The sequence below is a fragment of the Phyllobates terribilis genome, unplaced genomic scaffold (genome assembly GCF_046119375.1).
Source record: "Phyllobates terribilis strain yellow unplaced genomic scaffold, ASM4611937v1 Scaffold_11__3_contigs__length_659146591, whole genome shotgun sequence".
NCBI classification, from domain to species: Eukaryota; Metazoa; Chordata; class Amphibia; order Anura; family Dendrobatidae; genus Phyllobates; species Phyllobates terribilis.
Window position 1 is genome coordinate 511,067,336 of NW_027362771.1, and position 12,301 is coordinate 511,079,636.

The following is a 12,301-nucleotide window of genomic DNA, read 5'->3' on the forward strand; positions in this document are numbered from 1 at the left end:
CTATATCTATACAGTGATCTGGACTTAAAACAGGGCGCCCTTCGTTGAGCCCACGAAGTAGCTACTGAATGAAGAAGCTAGCCTTTTGCAAGAGTAGTCTTACTAGCTGTGTCAAAAATTGGAGGGACAGAACTAAGGACAGAATTATGTGACATAACCATAGTCAGGGTACATCTGGGGTCAGATAACAGGTCAGTCAAGGCAAAGTCTGGTTAGCCATGGACAGAGTCAGGAGGGATTCAGATCAAGCATGATCAGAATCAGTATAAAAGCATAATGAGTAGCACCAATGAAACAGTAGAAATCCAAGCAATAACTGGCATCTCCCAGTTTGATTATGGTACAATACTCTCTAAAAAGATAGCGCTGTTTGGTTAAGCACATCATTCTACTGTTTACCGAAAACAAAATGAAGTCTACAAAGAAAATAACACAGTACCTACAGTCAAATATGGTGGATGTTTAAAATTTTTCTAGGGTTGTTAGGCTGCCTCTGGCACCGTGTGCCTTGACTATATGCAAGGCATTACGAAATCTGAAGATCACCAACGGATTTTTGGTCGCAATGTAGTGCCCAGCGTCAGAAAGCTGGGTTTGCGTCCTAGGTCATGGGTCTTCCAGCAGTACAATGACCCCAAACATACTTCAAGAAACACCCAGAAATGGATGGAAAAAAAGCGCTGGAGAGTTCTGCAGTGGCCAGCAATGAGTCCGGATCTACATCCAATTGAACACCTGTAGAGAGATCTTAATATTGCTGTTGGGAGAAGGCACCCTCAAATATGAGAGATCTGGAGCAGTTTGCAAAAGAAGAGTGGTCCAAAATTCCAGTTGAGAGATGTAAGAAGCTTGATGATGGTTATAGGAAGCGATTGATTGCAGTTATTTATTCCAACAGGTGTTCAACCATCTATTAAGTTGAGGGTGCCAACAATTATGTCCGTCCCATTTTTGGGGTTCTGTGTGAAGTTATGTCCAGTTAGCATGTGTAATTGCAATAATTTGCTGGGATAAATACCGTTCTTCATTTTCTGGAATAATTTCAAGGATTACCAACATTTTCGGCCATAACTGTATGCGCCTTGCTACTCACACACATTCACTTGAGTATGTTCCTCACTTCGGAGGCCGATTCATGAAAGTGTTTACACCAGTTTTCTGACTTAAAACACTTTGAAAAGTTGCAAAACTTTGCGCAACTCATTGCTCAAACATTTTGCAACTTTTGCCATTTACATGCGACTCCCAGGCAGCTCCACCAAAGTGGTTGGAGCATGGGCAGGATGGGATCTGGAGGCACCCAGCCTTTTAGTGGCATAACATGCCAGAAATGTTATTCCACTCCCTGACTCGAGTAGTATTTCTGATGAGGCTAAGCGGAGTCGCATGCTAATGAGAAGATCTGTCAAATTCATTAAGTGGCATCTTAATGAATTTGGTGCATTAGCCCAAAATGCCCCTTCATTAACACTGAAAATTACAACGGCTGTCTTAATGAGTCGGCTCATTCCTCTTTTAAGGACACCTCAGGCTCACTTACAGACGCAGCAGAACAGTACTTCCGGAAGTGCATTTACCACCATTTAAACAATTCAGGCCACCAAAACAATTGTTGCTGCTGCTGTTGCCAGCACCGCTTTAAAGGAGTTGTCCACTACTTTCACATTGATACCCTATCCGTAGGATAGGGCATCAATGTATGACCAGCCGGGGTCCCGCACGTGACACCCCTGACAATCAGCTGTTATTGGTGCCGGCGGTGGAAGCCGCCGGCCGGAAGTGCTTACCTGCGGAGCTTGGCCGTCCATCTGTAGTGGCCAACGCGGGGTACTGCACATCCGCCTCCCGTTGAATTGAATAGGAGGTGGATGTGCAATAACAAGCGCCGGCGACTACATCTTGACGGCCAAGCACCCCAGGTAAGGACTTCCGGTAGGCAGCCGCCGGCACCGACAACAGCTGATTGGCGGGGGTTGCCACATGCGGGACCCCGGCCGATCATACATTGATATCCTATCCTACGGAAGGTGGATCAATGTGAAAGTAGTGGATAACCCCTTTAATCATTTGCCATTTCCGTGATTACTATAGCGAGATACTGTTAAGGCCCCAACAAAAATTGGACTAATCTCGGACAAAAACGATAATATTGACGTATTTGGGCTACGGTCTAATGTGCATTGGGGCGACAAAGGGCTGATTGTCGGGGTAAATGTCGATTGTACATGTCTGATTTTGGACTGCCAACAATGGGATCATTGTTCTCCTGGAGAAAAACCACCTGCCGACGTGTCAGCCGACAGCTTTCTCCTAAATAAAATATGTATGGGAGAGTTGGTTGAGTTCAGATGAGGAAATGGCAGGTGTGATGCCGATAGAATTAGGTTTGGCATACGGCCCTGGACATGCTTTACCTGTAGGCTCTAGACTTGTAAATTCGAAACTGCATATACTTATAACTAGTTTTATTTTATTTTGTGTGTGTGTGGGGCACACGCTGTAGCCAGCTATATGAAATGTTAGAATGAATGTAATATGAATTTCATTATTCAGGCCTAGGGCAATTAATGCACAGAGCTCATCAAATTTCTTAGTGTCATAGCTGTTCTTTTTCCGACAATAAAAATGTCAGAAATGGCGCAAATGTAATGTTAAAAATCAACAATGTATTAAAAACAGCTGAAAATTATTTCAAGTATTTAGAAGTGGTAATTTCAAAGCTAAACAAATGGAGTATGTTTTGATGCTTAGTGACTTTTTATACAATTTTTTTTATTCTTCTTACTTGCCTCATACTTGATTGTGGATATTTCGCCATCTAGTGGACAACTCTATGCATTACAATCTGTATTTTTTGGATTGGTGACTGACTACTTGTTTTCTGTTGATATTGTATTGTGAATTATTCAGCTTAAATACATCAGATGAAGATAAACTTTCAATGATGGGCCCATAGTAAATAATATACTCGGTGTTAGCTTGCACCTTTTGGATACACTTGTCATATAACATTACACAACTTTTAAAGAGAAAGTAACAATACTACTCTAGTATTTCCATTAGTTCCTTTAAAGCCAATTATGATATAAAGTAAAATACAATTATTATTTTTTTTCTTTTTATTATTGGTCTGTAACCATAGAAGTTGATACAGTCTACAGGTTCAGCACTGTGATTGCAGTTGGCAATAAGATTTTAATGTGGATTGCTCCAAACTACCAAACTATTTGTAGATGTTGGACAGATTGAAGATTACAGATGAAATCCTGCGCAGAGACCAATACGGAGGCAGAATAAATGAATGCCGGCACATCCATCAGCACCAAAACCTGGTTTTGGACCTGTGGAAAAGAACACAATATCATTTGTAGTGTTTTCATCGCTCAGCTTGATATCACATGGTTTATTTCACTGAACTGTTAATAATTTGGATTGAAGAAATCATTTAGCTTTAATGTTTTTGTAGATAAAGCATCGAATATAAACCACTTTGGTAGTAAAGGGAGTCCGTCAGCCCAAAATAAAAGTACAAATGCAGCACATATCCTTGTTGAGGATATACATATAAAATCCCACTTTTAGTGCTCTATTCTGCAGAAACTGACTTTTTATCAAACAGGCTAATTATGGTATTCAGAGCACCTTAGGTGTGGCTAAGAGGTGAACTGCTCCTTTATGCCCCATGGTTTTGAATGTCCCCTCCTCCCTCACTGATGATTGACAGTAATGGTTACCAGGAGGAAACACTGTTTGCAGAAAAGTCAGTGCTGTCAATCACAAATGAGAAAGGCTGGGTCATGCAAAACCAGTGGGCATAACAGTGCGCTAAGTTGATTTGCCACACCAAGGGTGCACCAAACACCTAAAACAGCATATGTGATTGAACATCAGTTGCTGCACAACAGAGGCAGTGATTAGACCACTAAATATGCAATCTTAATAAAGGCTATATCCCTTACAAATCTATGTACTTAGTTTATACAGTCGGTTTGGTCTGACTAATTTCCTTTCAAGAGATTTATAAACGTTCTATACAGGTGGGTTTTCCATTTTGGGATGATCTAATAACCAGTCTGGAGGAGTCAGCATATCAGACATTTCATTGATAACACCATGTAATGCCTCCTTTCCCCTCTGGAGGTGCTGCAGCAGAAATGAACATTTGTTGCTGGGTTCCACCACAGACTATAACTGATTGCTTGATATTCCAGCAGCTGGACACTTTGGGGAACTCCTTTTACCAAAAAGGAACTTGCCGAATAGACAACCTCTTTGTGAACATTTGCGGATAGATTTGATGGGTACAATGGAGTGCAATTACATGACGTCTCTAAACTGCTTGGTAAATATACATACATAGCCACAATGATTCAACCCTGTGTATACTTACTACTATCCTCGCGTGCCCAGTAGGTTGGAATTCCCCAGCAAAGGCTTTGTATAGTGTTTCCATACTGGGCAAGATCGTACACTTGCTCGTTGGACACAAAGTAATGTTTGCGCAGCTCCTCCAGATCCTTCTTCTGCTCCTGCAGCATCAAAAACACAGAAAACATCATCAGCTTCCCCATAAATGTATATACAATGATATGTCAGTGCACAAACCATTCTAATGTTGAGTACCCTATAGGTTATTATCACAGGGCCCTGTAGCCTAAGGCGCCCTAACAGTCCCTTTGGCCCATATTAGAAGACCAATACTATTACATCCCCATGACACTTAGGGGCCCTGTTGGAGATTCTGCATTGGGGCCCACAAGCTTCAAGTTACTCCACTGCACATACATGTATTATCCTCCTTTGTATAGCTGGAAATGTGAATCTTCTGGTTTTCATTGTTAGTATTGCTATCAATAAGGGATAATATAAATTAAAGACAGTAGTAGCACTGTACAGGACATCAACGTCATGTGCCCTTACCAAAAATGTTAGAACTTATAAGAGGAATACCTAGTCCTCTTCTATAAGAAGGCTGAAAGTGTCCCATTGTCTTCTTCCCAATTATCTGGTACCATTACAAATAAGACATGTTCAACTTAGATATTTATTTACCCTTTTGGTGTGAATCCACTCATTTATCCGTCCAAGACCTGGAAAGGTAGCGATATCCATGTGTGCCAAGATGCAGATTCCTTTGTAGGGCATGTGGTAGGCAACAATGTTCTAAAAGCAAAAAAAAAAGGATTGGTCATCATTATTTCAAGTATTACAATTTAATAACCAAAGTACACTACTTGTCCTCAAATGTATGTGAACTAGAAATGACAACTGAAACTATAAAGGAATTGTCTATGTTAAAGAGGTTGTCCACTACTTTTGCATTGATGACCTTAGGATAGGTCATCAATGTCTGTTCGCCCTGGGTCCTACACATCTGCCTCTTATTTAAATCAATAGGAGGCAGAAGTGCAGTATCCTGCGGCAGCCACTATCAGAAGACGACCAGCTCTGCAAATGAGCACTTCCGGCCAGCAAGTAGAACAAACAAATCAATTTTGCAACAAATTAAGCCAGACATGTCACTAGAAGCAAGGATCAACAAGCTACTACTTGTCTACTTTGGACACATCATACGAAGAAAGCAATCACTGGAGAAGGACATCATGGTCGGAAGAATAGAAGGAACAAGGTAAAGAGGAAGACCAGGAACCCAATGGCTTGATACTATCAAGATAAAGGCAGTTAAGACCCTAGTGGATCTATCTAGGCTTGCAAAAGGTCAATCTTCCTACAGGTCGTTCATGCATCAAGTCGCCATTTCTTGGGACCAAACCGAAGGTCGTTAAAAATTAATTCAATAAATAATTGGAAGAAATTTCAGTGATGGTGGTAAAGTGGTTGGTAAAAGGGTTCTATGAAATTAGAAGGAACAGGACCACTCATGCCCATGGACTGTGCCAAGTGTGGCATTTCAGCTCTATTAAAATGCATAGAGGTGAGTTACAAGACACAGCTCTTATATGCTGGAAGGAACTATCTAGGTTCTTCTATTCTTACAGAAATTATTCAAGAAATTGACCCTATTCAAGCAATGAGTTATACAGTGGCGCTATTACTATTAGCAATAACCAAACACTAAGGCGACGTACCTGGCTGTAATCAAAGACGGCGTTGGCTGACTTTCTTCCGGAGTAGACATTAATCACAACCACCTTGACTTGCTCATTGATGTTCACAGTGTGATATTCATTCTCTCCATTGTATCCTGTGCCCATATATTGCAATGACTGGAAAACACATTTGTACATGGAGTTACGTCTTATATGCAATTCATGTGATTTTACGACATCTATTAATAAGATCAACAACAGTAATATTATGTGTTTAAGGAGAAATATAAAGCGTAGACTCTAATATTCTGATGGTATTCTAATGCAAATTAGATTGAATTAGATCTACTTATGTCCTTAAAGGTTTACTCCTTTTCTTAGAAGTTATCACCTGTTGATGGGATAGGTGACAGCTTGGGGTGGGATACAGGCATGGGGTGGCATAGTAGCTCAGTGACTAATATTTTAACCCTGCTGTGTTGAGATCCTGGGTTCAAATCCCACCAAGGACAACGTCTACCAGAAGTTTGGATGTTCTCCCCATGTATGTGTTTATTTCCTCTCACGTTCCAAAAACATACTGATAGGGTATTTGGATTGTGAGCCCCAATGGGGACAGCGATGCTGTAAAGCACTGTGGAATTAATGGCGCTATGGAAGTGAGTAAATAGAATAAAAGCTTGCTGGATGATTGAGCTCTGATCGCATTTTCTAAGGGACTGCTGAAAGAAATTGAATGCGGTACTTTATATTCGGCAGTCCCTTAAAGAATGAATGGTGTGCACTCATTCAGATGGAACATTTCAGAGCCCATTCTAATGGTCAGATCCCCACCAATCAGCAAGTTATTGCATATCTGGCAAATAGATGATAACTTCTAAAAATGGAAATAATCCTTTAAGTATTTCTTTTCTATATTAGCTGCTGGATAGGGTTAGAAGTATTCCTTACTTTCATATTTATAACTAAAGTATACATTTAAAGCTAGAATCGGCAACAAGCAAACTTGGACAGAAGATATGGCCGATTGGGTTTTTGGGGTCCTTGATGATTGAGGATGAAAATGCTCTATGTCTGGTTTAAACTACAAAAAAACATTTATCAATATAAATATATGATCACTGGGGCCCCCATTGGTAGGATCCCTATTGATTACGAGAAGGCAGTCCTAAGACCCTGTTCTAAAAAAAATAGATGAAGTGGTTGGGCAGCATGGTGGCACAGTGGTTAGCACTGGTGCTTTGCAGCCCATCATCTGCAAGGAGTGTGTATTTCCTCCCCGTATTTGTGTGGGTCTCCTCCCACACTCCGAATACATATTGATAAGGAATTTGTACTATTAACCCCAATAAAGACCATGATGATGGTGTCTGTAAAGTGCTATGGAATTAACGATGCTATATAAACAAATAAAATAAGTAAGTGGTGGTCGTGTATTTGCCCTACTTCCCTATTCAGTCTACATGGGACTGATAGAGACACCCAACTACAGCACTCAACTATTTGCTTCAGTCTCATGGAAAAGTAAATGGAGCAACAGTAAGGATGCATGACCACTACTTCATTCAAACCCCTCCAGAATGGTGGTATGAGACCTCTGGTGATCCTCTTGGAAAATCCCAGTAGTGAAAAAAATACCGTAGTATTTTTGGTGGGATAACCCTTCAAAGTCATATGTAGGGTCGACAGAGACAACTGTGACCCTTGTATTGCTGACCAACCTACCATTCTTATCTGGTTGTGATAGACATAGGATAGTCCTTTGATTTCAGTAGAACTAGATTACATGGTAGCGAGAAAGGACTTTTACCAAATGCTACATAGAAAAGAAGATATGGACAATGTGTCTAGATGGTACAGTCTAAAGAAAACAAAGATTTTATGATAAAGCTCCTTACATCTCCTTAGGATATATTGATAAAACGTCCGTTCTGACAATGAATTGTTGGCCTATATAGTACATAGACTAGTATAACAAAAGACTCAAAAATCAATTGAAGGATTACTAATTTCTTACCTCATCTCCGTGTAATGGGTTTATGAAGACGGCCAAAAAGCCCAAGAGCAGCAGCTATGGAAAATGTAAAAAAAAATATATAATTTTTTTTTTATAAAACTTCTTTTAATAGCTAAAAAATAAACTTAATTAGATAAAAAGTAGTGATTTTCTTAATCATGTTATTTCTGAGAATGAGAAGAAAAGAAAAGATAGATAATTGCTGAAATTAACATTATACTACCGAAAGCAGTATACCAATTCTCAGTTTTTATAATCTGAATTGACCCATAGTGGTGAGTAGCTCACAGAAACACCATTGTGAATTTCCGGGAACTTACAAAGAACAAAGGAGGTCCAGTATAAAGATTGATATGGGGGCTTCCTCCATAGGTAGACCACCACACACTACTGCTTGTGAAAGAGAAGTGACCCCTGGGCTTTCCCTAGTGTTTGCTATCACCATACTACACTATAATTTATCATCCTATACTTTACGGAACAATTCAACCTCTTATCCTACTAGCCAGAATAGAACATATAATACACCTGCTGTATATGTACCCTTATATCGGCCACTTACCATTGTGTACATTCTCAGTGTTGTCTTCAGGTCAAGAATGGAGGACTTTCGTCTCCTGCTCTTTTATATGTTCCAGCCAGAACCACTGAACAATGGGGCGAGATAAGACCACGAGCTGCAATCTATGATACACCAGAGTAAACCCTACATGTGCGTGATCCGTGTTTGTTAAATAGGATTGGTTTAATTCCACTCTTATGACCCTTTCCCTCCATACACATATCAAAAACTAGTCATATAAAATAACTACAAACAGAATGAGGGTGTGGAAATGTCATGGAAAGAGGAATGAGTGTTTAATCATAAAGGACAAAATATGTTTTATAGAAAATGATGGCCCAAAAAGTAAAGAGGTGAATCATAATCTAGTAATACAACCTATTATAAACAGAGTTCCTAATCTCAGCTGTTAAGCCCATAACTGGTGCGTCTATGGAGTAAAACCCAGCCGCAACCAATAAAAAGTGACTCCAGTTAGCAAATGTATTTTACCTTCTTACACGTTACTTGTGTTTATCAGTTGTAATAATTAGTGATGAGCGAGCACTAAAATGCTCGGGTACTCGTTGCTCGGGTTGAGCACATTGGAATACTGGGGTGCTCGACCCGAGCAACGAGCCCAATGTAAGTCTATGGGAAACTCGAGCATTGTTCAGGCGGTTCCCCCCGGCGGTCTGCAGAGGGCCTAAAACTTGCCCAAATTGATGGGAACAGTGCTCAAATGACATGGGAACAGCATGGGGAAGACCCCTGGAAGCATTTCTGACTCCCAGGTCACTGCCTAAAAATGTGCCCATCATAAGTGATCCTTGGCACATGCGAAGATGCCTCCCGCCATGCACCTGTCATTGCAGACTTGCAACAATCACTGTCCATGTCCTTGTCCCAGTGCAGCGTTCAGTTGTCCCTACCCCATTCCTTGGAATGCAAGCGCAAGTATGCAGTCAGCCACCCACCCACCCACAGGCTGCTATACTATACTGCCAAATTTTTGACAGCTTCTTGCACTTGAAATGTGGCCTTTTAAGCTCGTGGAGGCGGAAGCTTTTCACAACCTCATGCCGGTGGCGGCGGGGTGTCCATACTCGGTCCCCAGCCACCACTGTTTCTCCCGGTGTCGCTTCCGCCTTCCACAAGCACGGGTCTCACAACATTACCCGTGTCCTCCCCAGTACACTTATTGGGAAGGACCACCTAATCACAAACACGTGGACAGGTGAATGTGGCCAGGGACGGTACGTAGCCAGTCCACAACTTTTTTTGCTGAGAGTTGTATTTAGCTCGGTGAAAGGACTGGCATAGAGGGAAACCGTAACTACTCCGGCTGTCATTTCTCCGTCACCAGGTTCCACTCATTGTCTCACACGACCATGCCTGGCTGTATGTTCAGCGGTGAGAGCCACAGATCAGGCTGCTGTGTTACAGCTTTCAACAACTCTGCAGCGCTGGGCGGTTTGTCAATTAAGCATGTTATCTTCAGCACAGCCTGTTGCCGCTTGGCCAAGGCAGTGCTGCAGTGCTGTCAGCTTGTGACTGATGTGGTCATTTCGGGGATGGAGGAGGAGGTGCATGAGCTGAACAATGCGATTACATTGAGGTTAAATTGGTGACACTGTTTTTTATACTAAAGAAAGATCCTGTTTTGTTTTTTTTACGTTATTTTTTAAGACAAATGCCTTCACCGGGAAATGTCATTTTAACATTTTACAACCTTAAATGGCAATGTGGTGTGTGACACATCATCAGACACATCCCATTTTATTTATGATGGAGGGACTCTGAAAATGATAAAGCCTATTTTATAGGGACATCAGACGGCCCTTACTATTCTTAAAAGGCCAGCAGTCGGCCCTCGCTATTGTTAGAGAGTCTTCAGCCGGCTATGCTTTGTTGTTCCCATTATTAACAGGTGGGTCTCCTATACTGTTATTGTGTATCCAGTGACTGCAAGGGCTGCCAAAAATTTGGACGCAACCCAATACCCCTTTGAAGAGACATAGAGGAGGGTCTCAGTAAAAAAAATGTTCCCATTATAAAGGAGCGGGTCTCCTATAGTGGTCCATGCTGTGACAGCAAGGGCTGCTAAACTTTGGGAAAAACCCCACTAAGAATTTAAAGACACACAGAGCAGGGCCACAGTAACAAGTACGACATGTTCCCATTAGAAAGGAGAGAGTCTGCTATACAGTTATAGGGTGTGCAGTGAGTCCAACGGCTGACCAATTTTAGGAAAAACCTCACTAAGAATTTAAAGACACATAGAGCAGGGCCACAGTAACAAGGTATGACATGTTCCCATTAGAAAGGAGAGGGTCTGCTATACAGTTATAGGGTATACAGTGAGTCCAACGGCTGACCAATTTTAGGAAAAACCCCACTAAGAATTTAAAGACACTTAGAGCAGGGCCACAGTAACGACAAATTCCCATTAGAAAGGAGAGAGTCTCCCATAGTGTTGGCCTATGCAGTGAATGCAAGGGCTGCCAAAAATTTAGAGGCACTTCAATGCCCCTTGGAAGAGACATGGAGGAAGGCCTCATAAAAAAATGTTTCCATTAGAAAGGTGCGGGCCTCATATACTTGTAATGCTCATGCACTAAGTGTATGGGCTGACCAACATTTACCCCTGGGGGGGTATACATGAACAGGCTGTATAAAAATTTTTTTTTACGGACATCACAAACACCCTTTAAAAAAATTATGTGGGTGTTGCATCACGGACCACGGTCACCCTGGTGATATGGTAGTGGAGGATGAGAAGAAGGAGGAGGACAAGAGCAAATAGCCAAAATCAGGAATTATATACCCATGTGTGGGTGTGAAAAGGTGCATGGGAATACACCTCCCAAGAAAAGACACTGGATTTGAGTTTGTTACGCTGATATCATTCGGTGGTGTTGAGAAGACTGGCCCAATCCAGCCCTTGTTCATTTTTATAAGAGTCAGCCTGTCAGCATTTTCAGTTGACAGGCGGATGCGCTTATCAGTTATAATTCCACAAGCGGCACTAAAAACCCGCTCTGATAAAACACTGGTGGCAGGGCAGGCCAGGACCTCCAAGGCATAGAAAGTCAGTCCATTCCACGTATCCAGCTTGGATACCCAATAATCATAAGGCACAGCGGAATCACGGAGGACGTTGGTACAGTCGACAAGGTACTCCCTCAGCATCTTCCAAAACTTTGCACTCCTTGTGAGAGTACCCCGCGCCTCAGGGCCTGTGCGATGGGAGGGTCTGAGAAACTCTCCCAGAACTTTGACAGTGTTCCCCTGCCTCTGCTGGATTGAAGTTGTGTCTCTCTCGCCTGTACTCCTTGGTTGTCCAAATAAGTGTGCCCTCTGCCGCCAGCGTTTTCAGATGGGAATTTTTTTAATAGTTCCGCAACAAGGGCCTTCTGGTACAGGCCCATTTTTGTAGACCTGTCCGCCTCAGGAATAAGAGATATAAAGTTCTCCTTGTAGCGTGGGTCTAGAAGTGTCACCAATCGGTAATGGCTGTCACCAAAAATTTTGAGAACGCGAGGGTCATGGGAAAGGCTGCATAACATAAACTCAGCCATGCGTGCCAGACTACTAACAGGCAAGACTTCCGTGTCCTCACCAAGAGGATGACTGACCATGCTCTCCTCCTCCTCCTCTCTATCCTCTGGCCATCCACGCTGAACAGACGGT

General features: G+C 42.0%; 1 protein-coding gene across 1 annotated transcript; it reads right to left on the bottom strand.

Annotated features, from left to right (window-relative positions):
* Positions 1–3,101: 3,101 nt before the first annotated feature.
* Positions 3,102–8,735, bottom strand: LOC141166692 (gastrokine-1-like). The gene is made up of 6 exons (XM_073653635.1): positions 8,630–8,735; positions 8,068–8,121; positions 6,090–6,227; positions 5,053–5,163; positions 4,391–4,529; positions 3,102–3,341 (listed from the first exon to the last, which is right to left on the bottom strand). Exons 1-6 carry the CDS (start codon positions 8,639–8,641, stop codon positions 3,253–3,255), a joined length of 543 nt encoding a protein of 180 aa, XP_073509736.1. The 5' UTR covers positions 8,642–8,735; the 3' UTR covers positions 3,102–3,252.
* Between the last annotated feature and the right edge of the window lie 3,566 nt (positions 8,736–12,301).